Source organism: Toxorhynchites rutilus, chromosome 1 (genome assembly GCF_029784135.1).
Source record: "Toxorhynchites rutilus septentrionalis strain SRP chromosome 1, ASM2978413v1, whole genome shotgun sequence".
Taxonomy (NCBI): domain Eukaryota; kingdom Metazoa; phylum Arthropoda; class Insecta; order Diptera; family Culicidae; genus Toxorhynchites; species Toxorhynchites rutilus.
The window spans coordinates 122,848,679-122,861,526 of record NC_073744.1 but is presented as its reverse complement, the minus strand read 5'-3'; the positions used below and the strand labels follow the sequence as shown (position 1 = coordinate 122,861,526).

General features: G+C 39.1%; 1 protein-coding gene across 3 annotated transcripts in view; it reads right to left on the bottom strand.

The window, feature by feature from the left end:
* Positions 1-12,848, bottom strand: part of LOC129762509 (NADP-dependent malic enzyme) — a 70,201-nt gene that overhangs the window by 38,056 nt on the left and 19,297 nt on the right. The window contains exons 1-2 of one of the 3 annotated variants that reach the window (XM_055760815.1): positions 7,707-7,896; positions 127-427 (exon numbers count right to left, since the gene is read on the bottom strand). In XM_055760815.1, coding sequence (XP_055616790.1) covers positions 127-427; positions 7,707-7,753 — 348 coding nt within the window. In that variant the 5' untranslated portion in view covers positions 7,754-7,896. Of the gene's footprint in view, positions 1-126; positions 428-7,690; positions 7,897-12,848 lie in introns of those variants that run through there. The other 2 variants (XM_055760816.1, XM_055760814.1) reach the window with 2 other exon arrangements.

Genomic DNA, 12,848 nt, shown 5'->3' with positions numbered 1-12,848 from the left:
GTTTTTTTCCTGCTGAATCCCCACCCCATTCTGAGTTGACCTGGCTGACACTATCTAAACCTTCGAATCTTTCAACAGATTTGTCGAATCCTCCCCCCTGAAAGAATCACTTGTGTCGTCACTCACCTTATTGAAGCGTCCATTGCGTAGCCGTGAAAATCCTGGCATTCCACCGGCAACTTCACCATCCGATTCTGCTGGCCACTGGCCGAGACGGTCACGACTTGCTTCACCCATGATGATAGTTCTCTTGTATATCGATCCTCCACTCAGGTAGACTTGCTCGCCGTTTGACAGTTCACTACCGACTGCTGTTGCCCCTGCGTTATGAGCGCCGTTTGTAGCGAAGCCGCCGCTCGTGCCGTTGGTCACGCGGCCCGCCGTGGTGTGTGTTTTCCCGTTGGCACTGTCAGGCTGGTATCTACCACTGTAAGATTGCAAACAGATGGATATGCGCGTAAGTTTAATAGATTTTGATAGCATTGTGTAATGTGTAATGTGTTTCAGTATTTTCAAGAAGTGTTCGTTGTAAATCACGGCGGAATCATCAATGCTCCGTTAATTAACACAGTGAAATACTACTGCTGGTCCAGGTTGATGGGACAGTTATGGAAATTGTGTTGTTGATAACAGCTCCGAGATACTAATGCGTATCTTCGAATGAAGTCGGTCTCCAGCATTCGACCACCACACTGGAACACAAATCATATGTTTTTGGACGCATGCGCATTCATTGCAAGAAAATGTATTGGTATTATGGTACAGGTAACCCTTCTGTAAGATGGTTAATTCGTATCGCTTTATATGGATACCGTGTCTGAGATTAGAGTTTATACATCATAAAAACTTAAAGCTTCACAAATCATTCAAATACATCTACATCAACAAAATCTTGCAAGTCTAGATTTTTGAATAACCCTTTTTGTAACTCTCGAAACGGAGCACAGTCCCAAAATACAGGAGATCGCTGCAACATTTTGACGTTGGACTACGTCTTTCATTTCTGTACCGGGGGTGTATGTTTGTGTATGTTTCGAAAACGAGAGCGTGACGTGATAATCACTTCATTCGAAAGTTGAAATGTCTAAGAGTTATATGCTTATTACTTCTTGTTTGCTAAGCCAACGTTAGTCCTACTTCCACATTGCGGTTAAATCACAGATATAACCCACATCGTTTATCTAGAAGGTAGAGGTTGATTCGTAGACATCGTGAGACGTGTTTTATGGTCGGTTTGCTCCGTGGCATCCTACCAGGTAAACAAGGTTGGGTACACGTTACGAATATCTACTCGCAAACAGGCAAAAAGAATAGTTAGATAATAAGGAACTGAGAAGAAATGGAAAATTTATTTCCGGGTTCTATCGAAGCAATAGGATAAGAAATCATGCAATTCCTAAGGAAAAGGTATACTAGAGTTCATTCTATGAACTTGAGTTGTATTCAGCTCGAATCAGCCATTACAGAAAACAAAGTATGATTCGAATCGAATGGCAATGACATCTTTATTTTATCACTCAACTATCTGACCCAGTGAACTGCGCCCTGCCCAAAATTGATTTTTTGATATGAATACATTTGAACATTTGATTCGAAGCGAATGGCATTTCAATGACTCCGTCGCTGTTGCAACTGCACCTGAACCAGTCGAAACATTCTGGTTATACTTCTCACTTATGGTCCCGTTTCCGAAGCAGAAGTTGCTACTCTTGTGGAGACATGTCTGCATGGTATTCAGCCGATTTTTTGACGTAGGACTACGTCTAACCGGAAGATATAGGGGGTGAAATGAAAATCTAGGCACTGAACAAGTAGGAAAAAATGCAAGATTTGGAACGCTTATAACTCGAGCATTTCTCAATAGATCGCAAAGGTTTTTGCATCAATTGATAGGAAATATATCTACGCATCTATCATAACGAATAACATTTCATTTTTCTTGAGATAAATAATTGAATAATTGTGAAATATCAAGCATTGTCCAAATGCACTATGTGCCCATTTTTGATTGGTCCATTTTGTGCTCCTCAAATCGTACCGGCCAAAACGGGCAACCAGAGCAGCAGCAAAATACAATGAAGCACGATTGGAAAGGAAAAAGAAAAAAAATGAACGAAACATTGGTCGCAGTCTTACACATGCATAATTCTCGAGCCAGCCAGTCAGCTTAAAAATCCCCGCTCCGCTGCCGTAACGATCATTCTCATCGAAACCGTACACCACATCGTTTCGCATCACATCACATCAACAAACCAACACAAGCAGCCATGTCTGGACATGACAAAGGAGGAAAAGTGAAGAGAAAGGCAAAATCCCGCTCGAACCGTGCTGGTTTGCATTTCCCCGTAGGTGTATTCACCAATTGCTCCACAAGGGTAGCTAGGCCGAGCGCGTTAGTACCAGTCCACCTAGCCGCCGTTATATAGTTCCGACCGCCGAAGTGATCGAGTTGGCTGGCAAAGCTGCTCGCGACGATAAGAAAACTCGCATTCAGAACAGAACACATTCGGTTCGGTGGACATCAAGACAACAACAGGCAATTGCAGCGAGTGGCGAGTGGCAAACGCAATCGCAAAACGGCAGCAGGTAGCAGAAGAAAAAAGTTTGTTCTTTATACAAACTGCTTTGGTGGCAAATCTAGAACAAGGCGGCATCGAGGGCGTTCGAAATGGTTTTTTTCAAAACCACGAGTACTAAGTTTTCTAAATTGGAACCATTCCATAAAACATGGCGCTTTTCAGGGCCATTAAACCTTCCAAAAAAGGAATAAACTTTTCAGTTCATTCGCCTCTATGAATGTATTTTTTTGCCATCGCTGCCTTTTAACACTCATTCGTTCGTCTCGTTGGACTCGCCCCTTTGGCTGAGTCTGCCGATTTGTCTCTATCCTGTGAGCGTGTACCGCTAAAGTACAAAACGCGTAGATCCGCTGAAAAATATATCATTCTCTTTCAAAACTAGCCTCCGTAAAACACGGCGCTTTTCAGGACCATTAAACCATTCAAAGAAGAGTTATTAAAAGTTATTTACAATACCAATGCATTCTAAAGTGACATAATATGACATATAATATGAACTGAATTATTTTGTTTATGCGTGTTTTTGAACTTATTGATGGTTGGGGTCTTTTAAATTGATCATTCAGTTTTCACAAACCCATACATGGTTTCCGAATTAAAAGTGGCTTCAAATTACAATACATTGTATGCAGGATGGCATTAACGAATTTTCTCGGTAGCATGAACTGCTTTCTTTGGATGATAACTGATGTTGAAAATTGACTGACGTTACATCTGCATTGTATAGAAAAATAACTAAGGAGCAACATGATGAGCTATGTAGTTCCTGCTGCTCTGTTCTTATTTTAAAGGACTTTAATCCGAAGGTCATCCGTCCCTGTATTTACTGTTGGTTTTTCAGAACGCTTATAGCTCGTTTATTTCTCGACAGATGGTAGAGTTCGTCTCCAAAACCTCAGTTCTTTTTCATTTTTATTTACTTTGTTTGCGGAGACTACAAATCTTACAATTCATTCGTCTCCGAAACCACAGTTTAAGGTACGGTAATGTGCTCAATAGAGAAATATATGATAGTGAATGAGCTGATGACCACCTATGCATTCCCTATCACAGCCATCATTTTGATTGTACGATATGTGCATACGCCAAAAGAAGTTTGTAAAAAAAAACGCAAAAACACAACACCAAAGGTTCTTTTCTGAACCCCCAACATGTTCATAAAGAGTAAACAGTAAACTAATCCATTTTTCAGGTAGATAAGTAGGTATTCACGTAGGAGAAGAAAATAAAACAATATATTTAAAATATATATTTAGCAAAAGCTGTCCCCTTTGTATGGTCCTACGTCACTCCGGTTATGTCCCCGACATTACCCACCCGTCTTTTTTATCTTCGCTTATTTTTTGTCGATCAATTTCCGCCACTTTAGTGCCAATCACCGACATCATGGAGGCAACTCCACCTGTTCCTACCAACAACACATGAACCGAACCAACTTCTTTTAAGAACGACGTAACCAGAGATTTTTCGCCTCAGAAAAACCCAACGACGCCAGCTGGGATTCAACTCAGACCGATCGGATTGTGAGGCTGTTAGGCTAACCACACAACCACTGAGGGTTCCACGAATCGACCTATCAACGACCACTCTATCATCTCGTCAGCCTGCTCAAACATGAATGATCATCCATCGGTGGACTCTGAGGGCCACCGGTCCTCCAATCCAGCCCTGAATTTGCAAAAAAGATAATTATGTATCTTTTTTTCAGCTATAGCTCATCATTCGGAGCTTCTCTGCACGTTTGCCTCAGCCGAGTGTTCCTGCTCCTGAGTCTATGATTTTATAGCATCAAAATACTCGGGGTCTTCACAGTAAAATTTCGGATATATATAATTGCATGGTAGAATAACTGACGTAACGTAACGTGACGAAACGTGAACGTGACGTGGATGTTGTATGTGAATCGCACTTAAGAAAGTAAAGCATCGAACGTTGGTTCCGCTGGAGGCATCGGAGCAGCCGCCACACACACATACACGCACGCAATTCTTTTCGTTTGGTGGTTATCAAGCATCGACAAGAATCCAGAAAGATGTCCTCGTTGCTGCAAAATAATCTGCCAGTTCCCCTTGGAATTCAAGCGAAAGAGTTTATTTAAATGTTTTCTGTTCATATAATAACGCGACCAAATACATTTGGTTTTGTGATTTTTCAATCAAGTGCAATTAGCAGGAAAACTTCTGAAGATTCTTCCCCATCAGTAGAATATTCTCGTATCCAATATTGGATGCATAAAATTTAAAAACGGAAAATGTTTCGCATCGCGAAAATCATATTCATTCTCCTCTAGTTTGCCTTCCAAATTGCCATAGTAAACCACACCTTCTCTCAATTCAATCACGGAGAAAATGCATACTTAAGCGATATTTTGGTGGTGAAACAGTGTTCAGTGTTGTTCGAACTGCGAGGGAGCGCAGAAGAGCCGATCCATCAGGAGGAGATGAAGGCAACCAAGAGAGTACCAGCATCGAAAATTAGTTCCGATTTAGACATCGGAGCAGTCGCCACATATACACACATAAACGCGCGCAACTCTTTTCGTTTGGTGGTTATCGAGCATACAGAAAATCCGGGAAGATGTACTCGTTGCTGAAAAATAATCTGCCAGTTCCCCTTGGAATTGAAAATCACATTCAAACGAAAGAGTTTATTTTAATGTTTTCTATTCATATAATACTGCGATCAAATGCATTTCGTTTTGTGATTTTTCAATCAAGTGCAATTAACAAGAAAGTTTCTGAAGATTATTCTTCCCCATCAGTAGAATATTTTCGTATCCAATATTGGATGCATAAAACCTTATGCCTCCAACGCAACGCTCTCGTTTTCAAAGTCCCCCAAATATTCATTTATTCATTCATACAGAATGGATTCAGATTCACCTTCAAACAAATGATCACTAAATCAACGTTAACCCCACGTCAACCTTGCGGTTATACCACAGATATAACCCACTTCCTGTTTTTTCCCTGACTGAACACTTTCAACAAATTTATTGGAATTCACATCTCTATGCTTGCGTGTTATGGAACAGAATAATGCGCCATATAATGGATCATGGAATCTTGCTTGCCAAACTCAATAAATTAGGAGTATCTAATTTGTGTTTCGTTTGTAAGCAATCGAGGTGATTCCTCCGTTTAATAGTTCCGAAGTACAACAAGGTAACATACTTGGACCTTTGCTATTCCCGCTATTGTTTTATAGATCAAAATTTTGCTACGCTGACAATGTAAACATTTATCTGCCAATCGAGACCGCTACGTACTGTTTGCAACTTCAAAATTTGATTGATTCATTTGCGGAATGGTGCAGCGTTATCTACATGGCAATCAGCATTCTGAAATCTCAGATATACCCGTAAAACAGCCAATTATTTTTATTAAGATTAACGGTTAGTTGCGCCAATGCAGTGACAGCGTCACGAATCTCGGTGTTGTTCTGGATAGCCTAATGTTATTATTATCACGTAAATTATTACCAGACACAATTTTTGTTAAAGATTCTTTCATCACTTGAATTCTCAGATTCTATTAACATTTTTACACCAACCAATTTATACAGACCAATAACGTAACGAATTGCGCTTCATCAACACTAATTTCAATTAGACTAACAACGCCTTCACGATGTCACTGCACAACATATTGGAATAGAAATTTCCCGAATTTTCCCATTTTACCATAAATTTTTCCAATTCTTCTCGCCACAACATCGATTTACGGGCAGAGACAAACTCAAAAAAAAGGCAGCTCAATACGGACGATCCTTTCTCGAGTTTTAGTATCACATTTGGCGATTCATTTTTATTTATAGTGATTCTATTTCTAAGCCTCTAATTGGACGTACCGAGGCACCACTCAATGTCGCATTAGAGGCGATTTTGACCTGTCAACAAACAAAACACAATGTGAAAAACAGGAAATAATTGAAAATATAAAAAATGACTATCAGAAAAGTGTGAAAAATATGTAATCTAGGTTGAAAACAATTCTACGAATTTATCGTGTTGTAAAAACTTGCACAAAGCGTGTTTAAAAAAATGTCCAATTAGAGACGAAAATGTTCAATTATACGTGTTGCATTACAGGTCTATTCAATTAGCTAGATGTCGAATCAGAGGCAAATCCCTTTATATCCAAGTATCTCACAGTATACCTCAGCCAAGGCCTCAAATGAAATTCGCTCTCCTCATGACCGCACGATTAAACCCAATAAAACTTATTGCAAGTAGTAAATGTGAAATCGTGATTCACCGATTCAATATGCATTTAAAACAATAATAAAATCAACTGAAAATAACAATTTTTTCCGCCATAATCGTAATTTTAGTCAGTTCATATGTCTTGAACACGATTACAATACTTTCCCAAACCCTGGAGCATGTCATATGGCGTCTTTCGGGCCATATGATTTGAATCATATCACGCCACCCCAAACGATACACAGTTGTATTTGGCTGTGTTCGTAAATTCAGATAATCATATGTTTGCTTCATCTGTTACTTCCCACTCAAACAGATATCTACATTAGCGTGAATCGTCATGCAGCTAGGATGTGTGTCGTGTGAGAATTTTGAATGTTTGAACCCGGCGCAGACATTCTGAAGGCAGAGATTAAGCCCACGACGAAAGTGACGTTGTTCAGCCGAAACACAAATTTAACGCGCTATACGGCAGATTACCTGTTGGTAATTTAAATTCAATTTCGACGTTTAAAGGAATCAACACACATTTCTTTTCACTTTTGGTAGCCCACTTATTTTACCACAGCACTTTTTGAAATTGGTTCGAATTTAAACTTATGAACTGTTGTTGTTGGCTCATCATCAATCAGTCGGTCGATGCCGAAATAGACAAACGTAACGAATTGCGCCCGTCATTGACGACGCGCCAGCTGCGAAAAAAGCGTTCACCCAACCGTGAATTTCGTTTCCTTCATCTCCAGGGTTCATTTTCGCACTTTTTCCGCACACACTCAATTTCGTAACAATTGTGCAAGAATCGGTTAGTCAGCGAATTATTTTGATTTCCTTGCGTTTCTTCGCGGTAATTTGTTCGGTTGTCTTCGAAAACAACATTTTTTTGAAGGTTGATCATTTTTAAATATACCTTTTTTATCACTTACGCGAGGAAATTGTTGCTGCTGAAGTAGTTGTACACCTTCGAGGCCATTGCTGGATATTAATGGTTTAATTGTTTATTTAAATAAATAACAACAAAGTTTAACTTCTAATACGATCAACGTAAATTTGAAAATTGGCAAGAATAATGATCTTGGCCGATTCGCTTCTCATGCGATACTAAAGCTGTTCATGGTCTGCGCCTGGATTTATTAGATCTATGCGCAACAGCTGATTGATAAGCGAATCAGAATCATGACGTTATGTAGGTCGTTGAATTGGATTAAGAGTAACCTCATTTGCAAAGGTGTTCAAAATTATAAACTAAAAGAGATTCTCACATGAAGATGTCTCACTTTCTGCACATACACACACAAGATGATACTCAGGTGGATCACGATTGATCGTTCAGGGTTCGGTTGAATGAGCATCGGAGGCAGACACTGTTTTATGTAATAATTACATGACATACAACTAATAGTCTGGAATGGAACGACCATGATGCATGATCGTGCAATACTGAACAAGCGCATCGTTCACACCGACTGGATGCATCAGACCGCAACCCAGTGATTGTGATACTAGAGCATTCATCACACAGAACACAAGTAGACACAGGATGTTCTTTCCGTGAACATCAATGTGATCCACTGACGTAGAAGTTCGTGTTAGAATGACTCTGAAAAAGTGTTATGGTTCAATTTTTGCGGATGATAGTATCACTATAATTACACTTAGGTGCTTACTCTATCAAATTTCTTTTAAAAATCCTATTCGATTTGAACAAGGAAAGTGTCACCCATATCTAGGTGACGGGCAACGAACGTGTTATTGCTTAAATAACTGTAAAACATTTTTTTTTCTCTCTATAATAGTGACTTTTAACACATTTTGGCTGGTTCGTCACTTTTACTTCCAAGAATGTCGGGAGTGAGAATTGAGCTCGTGATCTTTAGCGTGAGAGGTATGGATGATACCACTACGTCAAATCGCCTCCACTCTGTACTGTAAAACATCGCATAGTACAGAGGGGCGCCCAGGCATGCGTAGCGAAAAAAAAATCAAAAGGGTATTGGTGTAATATGATGTTGGGTGTTTTAATTTTTGGAAAATCAATGAGAGTTTATTGGTTTCATGTACGGAAAGAAGCAACTACTCATGATGAATGTCTTTTTACTCAATTGAAAGATGAAATATAATTCGGGGAAAAAATTGCTTTTGAAAATTGTTGGATTTCGGTGCCCCAAAGGGTCAGCGTCCCCGGCAAATGCCGGGTTTGTCACCCGCACACTACGCCGCTGCAGAGAGGAATAAGGATAAGAATAATTCGAGTCTTTTGACTGGTGGTTTTGAAAAGGATCGATGGTTGTTGATAGGAGAAAACTGTACAAAATTCACCGGTGAGATGAAATGGCCCAAGCCACTAGTTGCTAGACATCTTGGATAAGGCATGTAATATGATGTAAAGTGTTTTCCAATAAGAGCGCTACAAAAGTTTTTTTTTCAATAAAACAAAAACGGTTTTGGATATCAATGAAATTCTTGATTCATGCGAAAGTACATTTGATGCCATTATGTATGGAACTCGACTTCTTTTGCATGGCCACCACGGGCACTCTTGCAGCAATCCAGACGCTAAACCCAACTTTTAACGGGTTTCAAGCAGGAATCGGTCGATACTGCTGCAATTTCTCGTTCGATATTTGTACGAAGTTCATCAATCGTCGCTGGCTTGTTGGCTTGTTAGCTTGTTGGCTAACGTCGTCAAATCGCACGACCGAGGCGGCCAACTGACTGGGCCATTTCGTGAGATAACACGCTCACTAAACTTGGTTTTCAATAATTGTTGAATTCGTTGTGTGGCTTGTGGCGCCGTCCTGTTGAAACCACATATTGTTCAAGTCCATATCATCCAATTCGGGTTAAAAATATTCGATTATCATTGAGCGGTAGCGATTTCCATTCCACAGTAACGTGCCGGTCTTGATCATCACGGAAGAAGTACGGCCCAATGACGCTACCGGACCATAAACCGCACCAAACCGTATTTTTTTCGGGATGCAATGGCGACTCATGGAGTACGTGTGGATTGCTGCCTGACCAATAACGCATATTTTGCTTATTGACGAAGTCATTCAGTCAGATACGAGCCTCATCGCAGAAGATGACTTTTCTATGAAAATCTGGATCATTTTCAACTTGTTGCTCAGCCCAATTCACGAACATACGACGCTTCTGGTGGTCAAGCGGCTTCAGTTCTTGCGTCAATTTGATCTTGTAAGGTTGTAGGCCAAGATCTTTTCGCAAAATTTGCCAGAACGACGTCACAGAGATGCCCAACGCTTGAGAACGACGTGTGAGAGACTGATTTGGGTCTTCCTCAATTGTCTCACTGGCACGGGAACATTTTGTACTGCGCCTGTGGATTCAATTTTTTCACTATACACTGAATTGTTGATCTGGCAGGACGACTATGACGACCAGGAAGAAAAACCGACCAATGGAGAAGAACTGAAGCATCTGCCTGTTGCTTCGTAAGATTTTGCGGTTAGTCAATGTTCAGTATGTTTACTCTCTACTCCCAGAACGAATCATTGAACTTTATCACCACGCCTAAAAAAGGGACCAACTTGTCATATATTACAAAAATGTTGCCAAAATTTGTGAAAACAATAATTGGGACAGAATGCACATTAATTATTTAGGTCAAAAAAAAAAAATGGGTTCTGACCAATGCCCTGGCATATCGTCATCATTTTGTAGTTCGCATAGAAAATCATAATCATAGGAATTACTTCAAACTCAGATTGCGGAAAGAACTAAAGGAAGTTGACAGCACGACTGAATTCACCATAATCATATTGCGAAAAGAATAAAAGAAATTTGTCCGTTTGAGCCCTTTCTATGCAGCCTACGCTACCCTTTGATTTGATCATATTAGTTGCATGATGGGTCTAATTGGTTGCATAATGTTATGATATTGTAAGAAACTTATTGGTGTTACTCCATTTATTCGAATAATCAATTTTTAACACTCCTATACTCGCGCGTTGGTCTGTCAGACCGAGAAATTAATAATTCGTTCATTTCTCAGAAAATATCAACACTACGACTTTGCGATTCTCTCTAGCTTCGTCGTTCGTCATCGTTTAGCGTATCGAATGTGTTGGTACAAAGGGGACGTGTGCCACTTTTTTAACACTTTTGGTCTGACACACCGACGCGAGTATAGGAGTAACTTTTTTGGGCAAGTGCCTTTTTTCATATTCTAGAATATTGTTGAATGAAATGTATAAATTACTGTTAATGGCGTGGAATATTTATTGCATATAATGCATAAGATCATTACCGGACTATTCTTATTTAATTTCAGTCCCTTTTGTAACTGGATTGAACGGATCCATATATTAAGTTTTCGTCGTTAGATTCATACGTTCAAAAGCAAAATATGAATATTTGACTTTCGTATAGTTATTCGGTAAATATAATGGTCATTCATATATACACTTGTGAAAGAATAGTTTAGAATTGTAAACAGTAAACTATAAACTAATCGGTGGCTCATGGTAATTTTTAACAGTTACAGTATTGGGGATATTTTGACGTAGGACTACGTCTTTCATTTCTATACCGGGGTGTAAAATCAAAGTTTCGAAAACGAAAGCGTTACGCCGGAGACCGAGATTTTGAGCGTTAATAGCTCCTAAACAACTGAACGAAATGGTATGATAAACACTTCATTCGAAAGATAAAATGTCTACGCGTTCTATACTTGTTACTTTTTTATCCAAAAACTTGTTTCAATAGTCTTAAAATTGATTTCAAAACAGGCTATTGAAATCACCAATCGGTATATAAGCGAGCGCCGCTCGGAAATCCACTCAGTTCTAATTGAACAGCGATTGGAGCATGTTGTCGCTGTTTCGGTGAAGCTCTTCGTTTATCATGAAAGCGCTGATGAGCGGCGTCACCAAGAGCCTGTTTGTGCACCTTACGCCAGACATGAATCCATCAGGAGGAGAGTGATGCCACAAACGGTTCCCCGGGAAGATCTCGAAGCAGCCGCTACACACACACACATACACGCACAGAATTCTTTCCGTTTGTATGCCATTCAGCATCGAGAAAGATCCGGAAAATGATATGCCAGTTCCTCTGGGAATTTAAAATTACATTCATGTGAAAGAGTTTATTTAAATGTTTTCTAACCATATAACACTGCGACCAAATACATTTGGTTCTGTGATTTTTCAATCAAGTGCAATTAGCAGGAAAGCTTCTGAAGATTATTCTTCCCCATCAGTAGGATATTTTCATATCCAATATTGGATGCATAAAACATTGTACCTCCAACGTAACGCTCTCATTTTCGAACTCCCCCAAATATTCATTTATTAATTCATTCAGAATGGATTCAGATTCAACTTCAAACAAAGGATCACTGAATCAACGATAGTCCTACGTCACCATTGCGGTTATACCATAGATATAACCCACTTTCTGTTTTTTATAATAGACAATATCTACAAGAAAACAAGACAAAGAAAAGGAAGTTCCTAGAAAACCTTCTATATAATCTTTTAATGCCCCATCTAAAAAAAAGGGCATTAATTATTAGTTTACCAAGAATTCAGAGACAAATAATATTAAAAATATGCAAACTTTATATTCCAGAATCTTTATCATCTGGTAATCACCTAGAATATGTTATACATTCTTCTCTTTGATAAAAGAAACCCAAAAAATACGCAACAACTGCATGAAATGTAAAAAATATGTTTGCTTCGAGCATGCAGTTTTGCTATGTTCCGATTGTTACTCCACAATCGATCAATACGTTTTTATGTTAATTTTGGCTCTTTATACTTCCATGAATTATATTCAGCTGCATACTTTTAATTAATAACAGTGAAAACTTCGAATTTCGTTATTTGTATTGGAGTAACAAAATTTACTCTGTTTTGATGAGGCTGAATAAGATGATTATTCAAACATAATAAAGACGAAGAAAACATATTTTTTGGAGTTTTTTCATTCAATCATTCACCCTCTTCTTCAAATAAATGCCAATAAAGCCTGAAAAATACACAATGACAACATTACAGAGAAGTTCAATTTTCGGTCTATGACACCGTGCGCGAGTATAC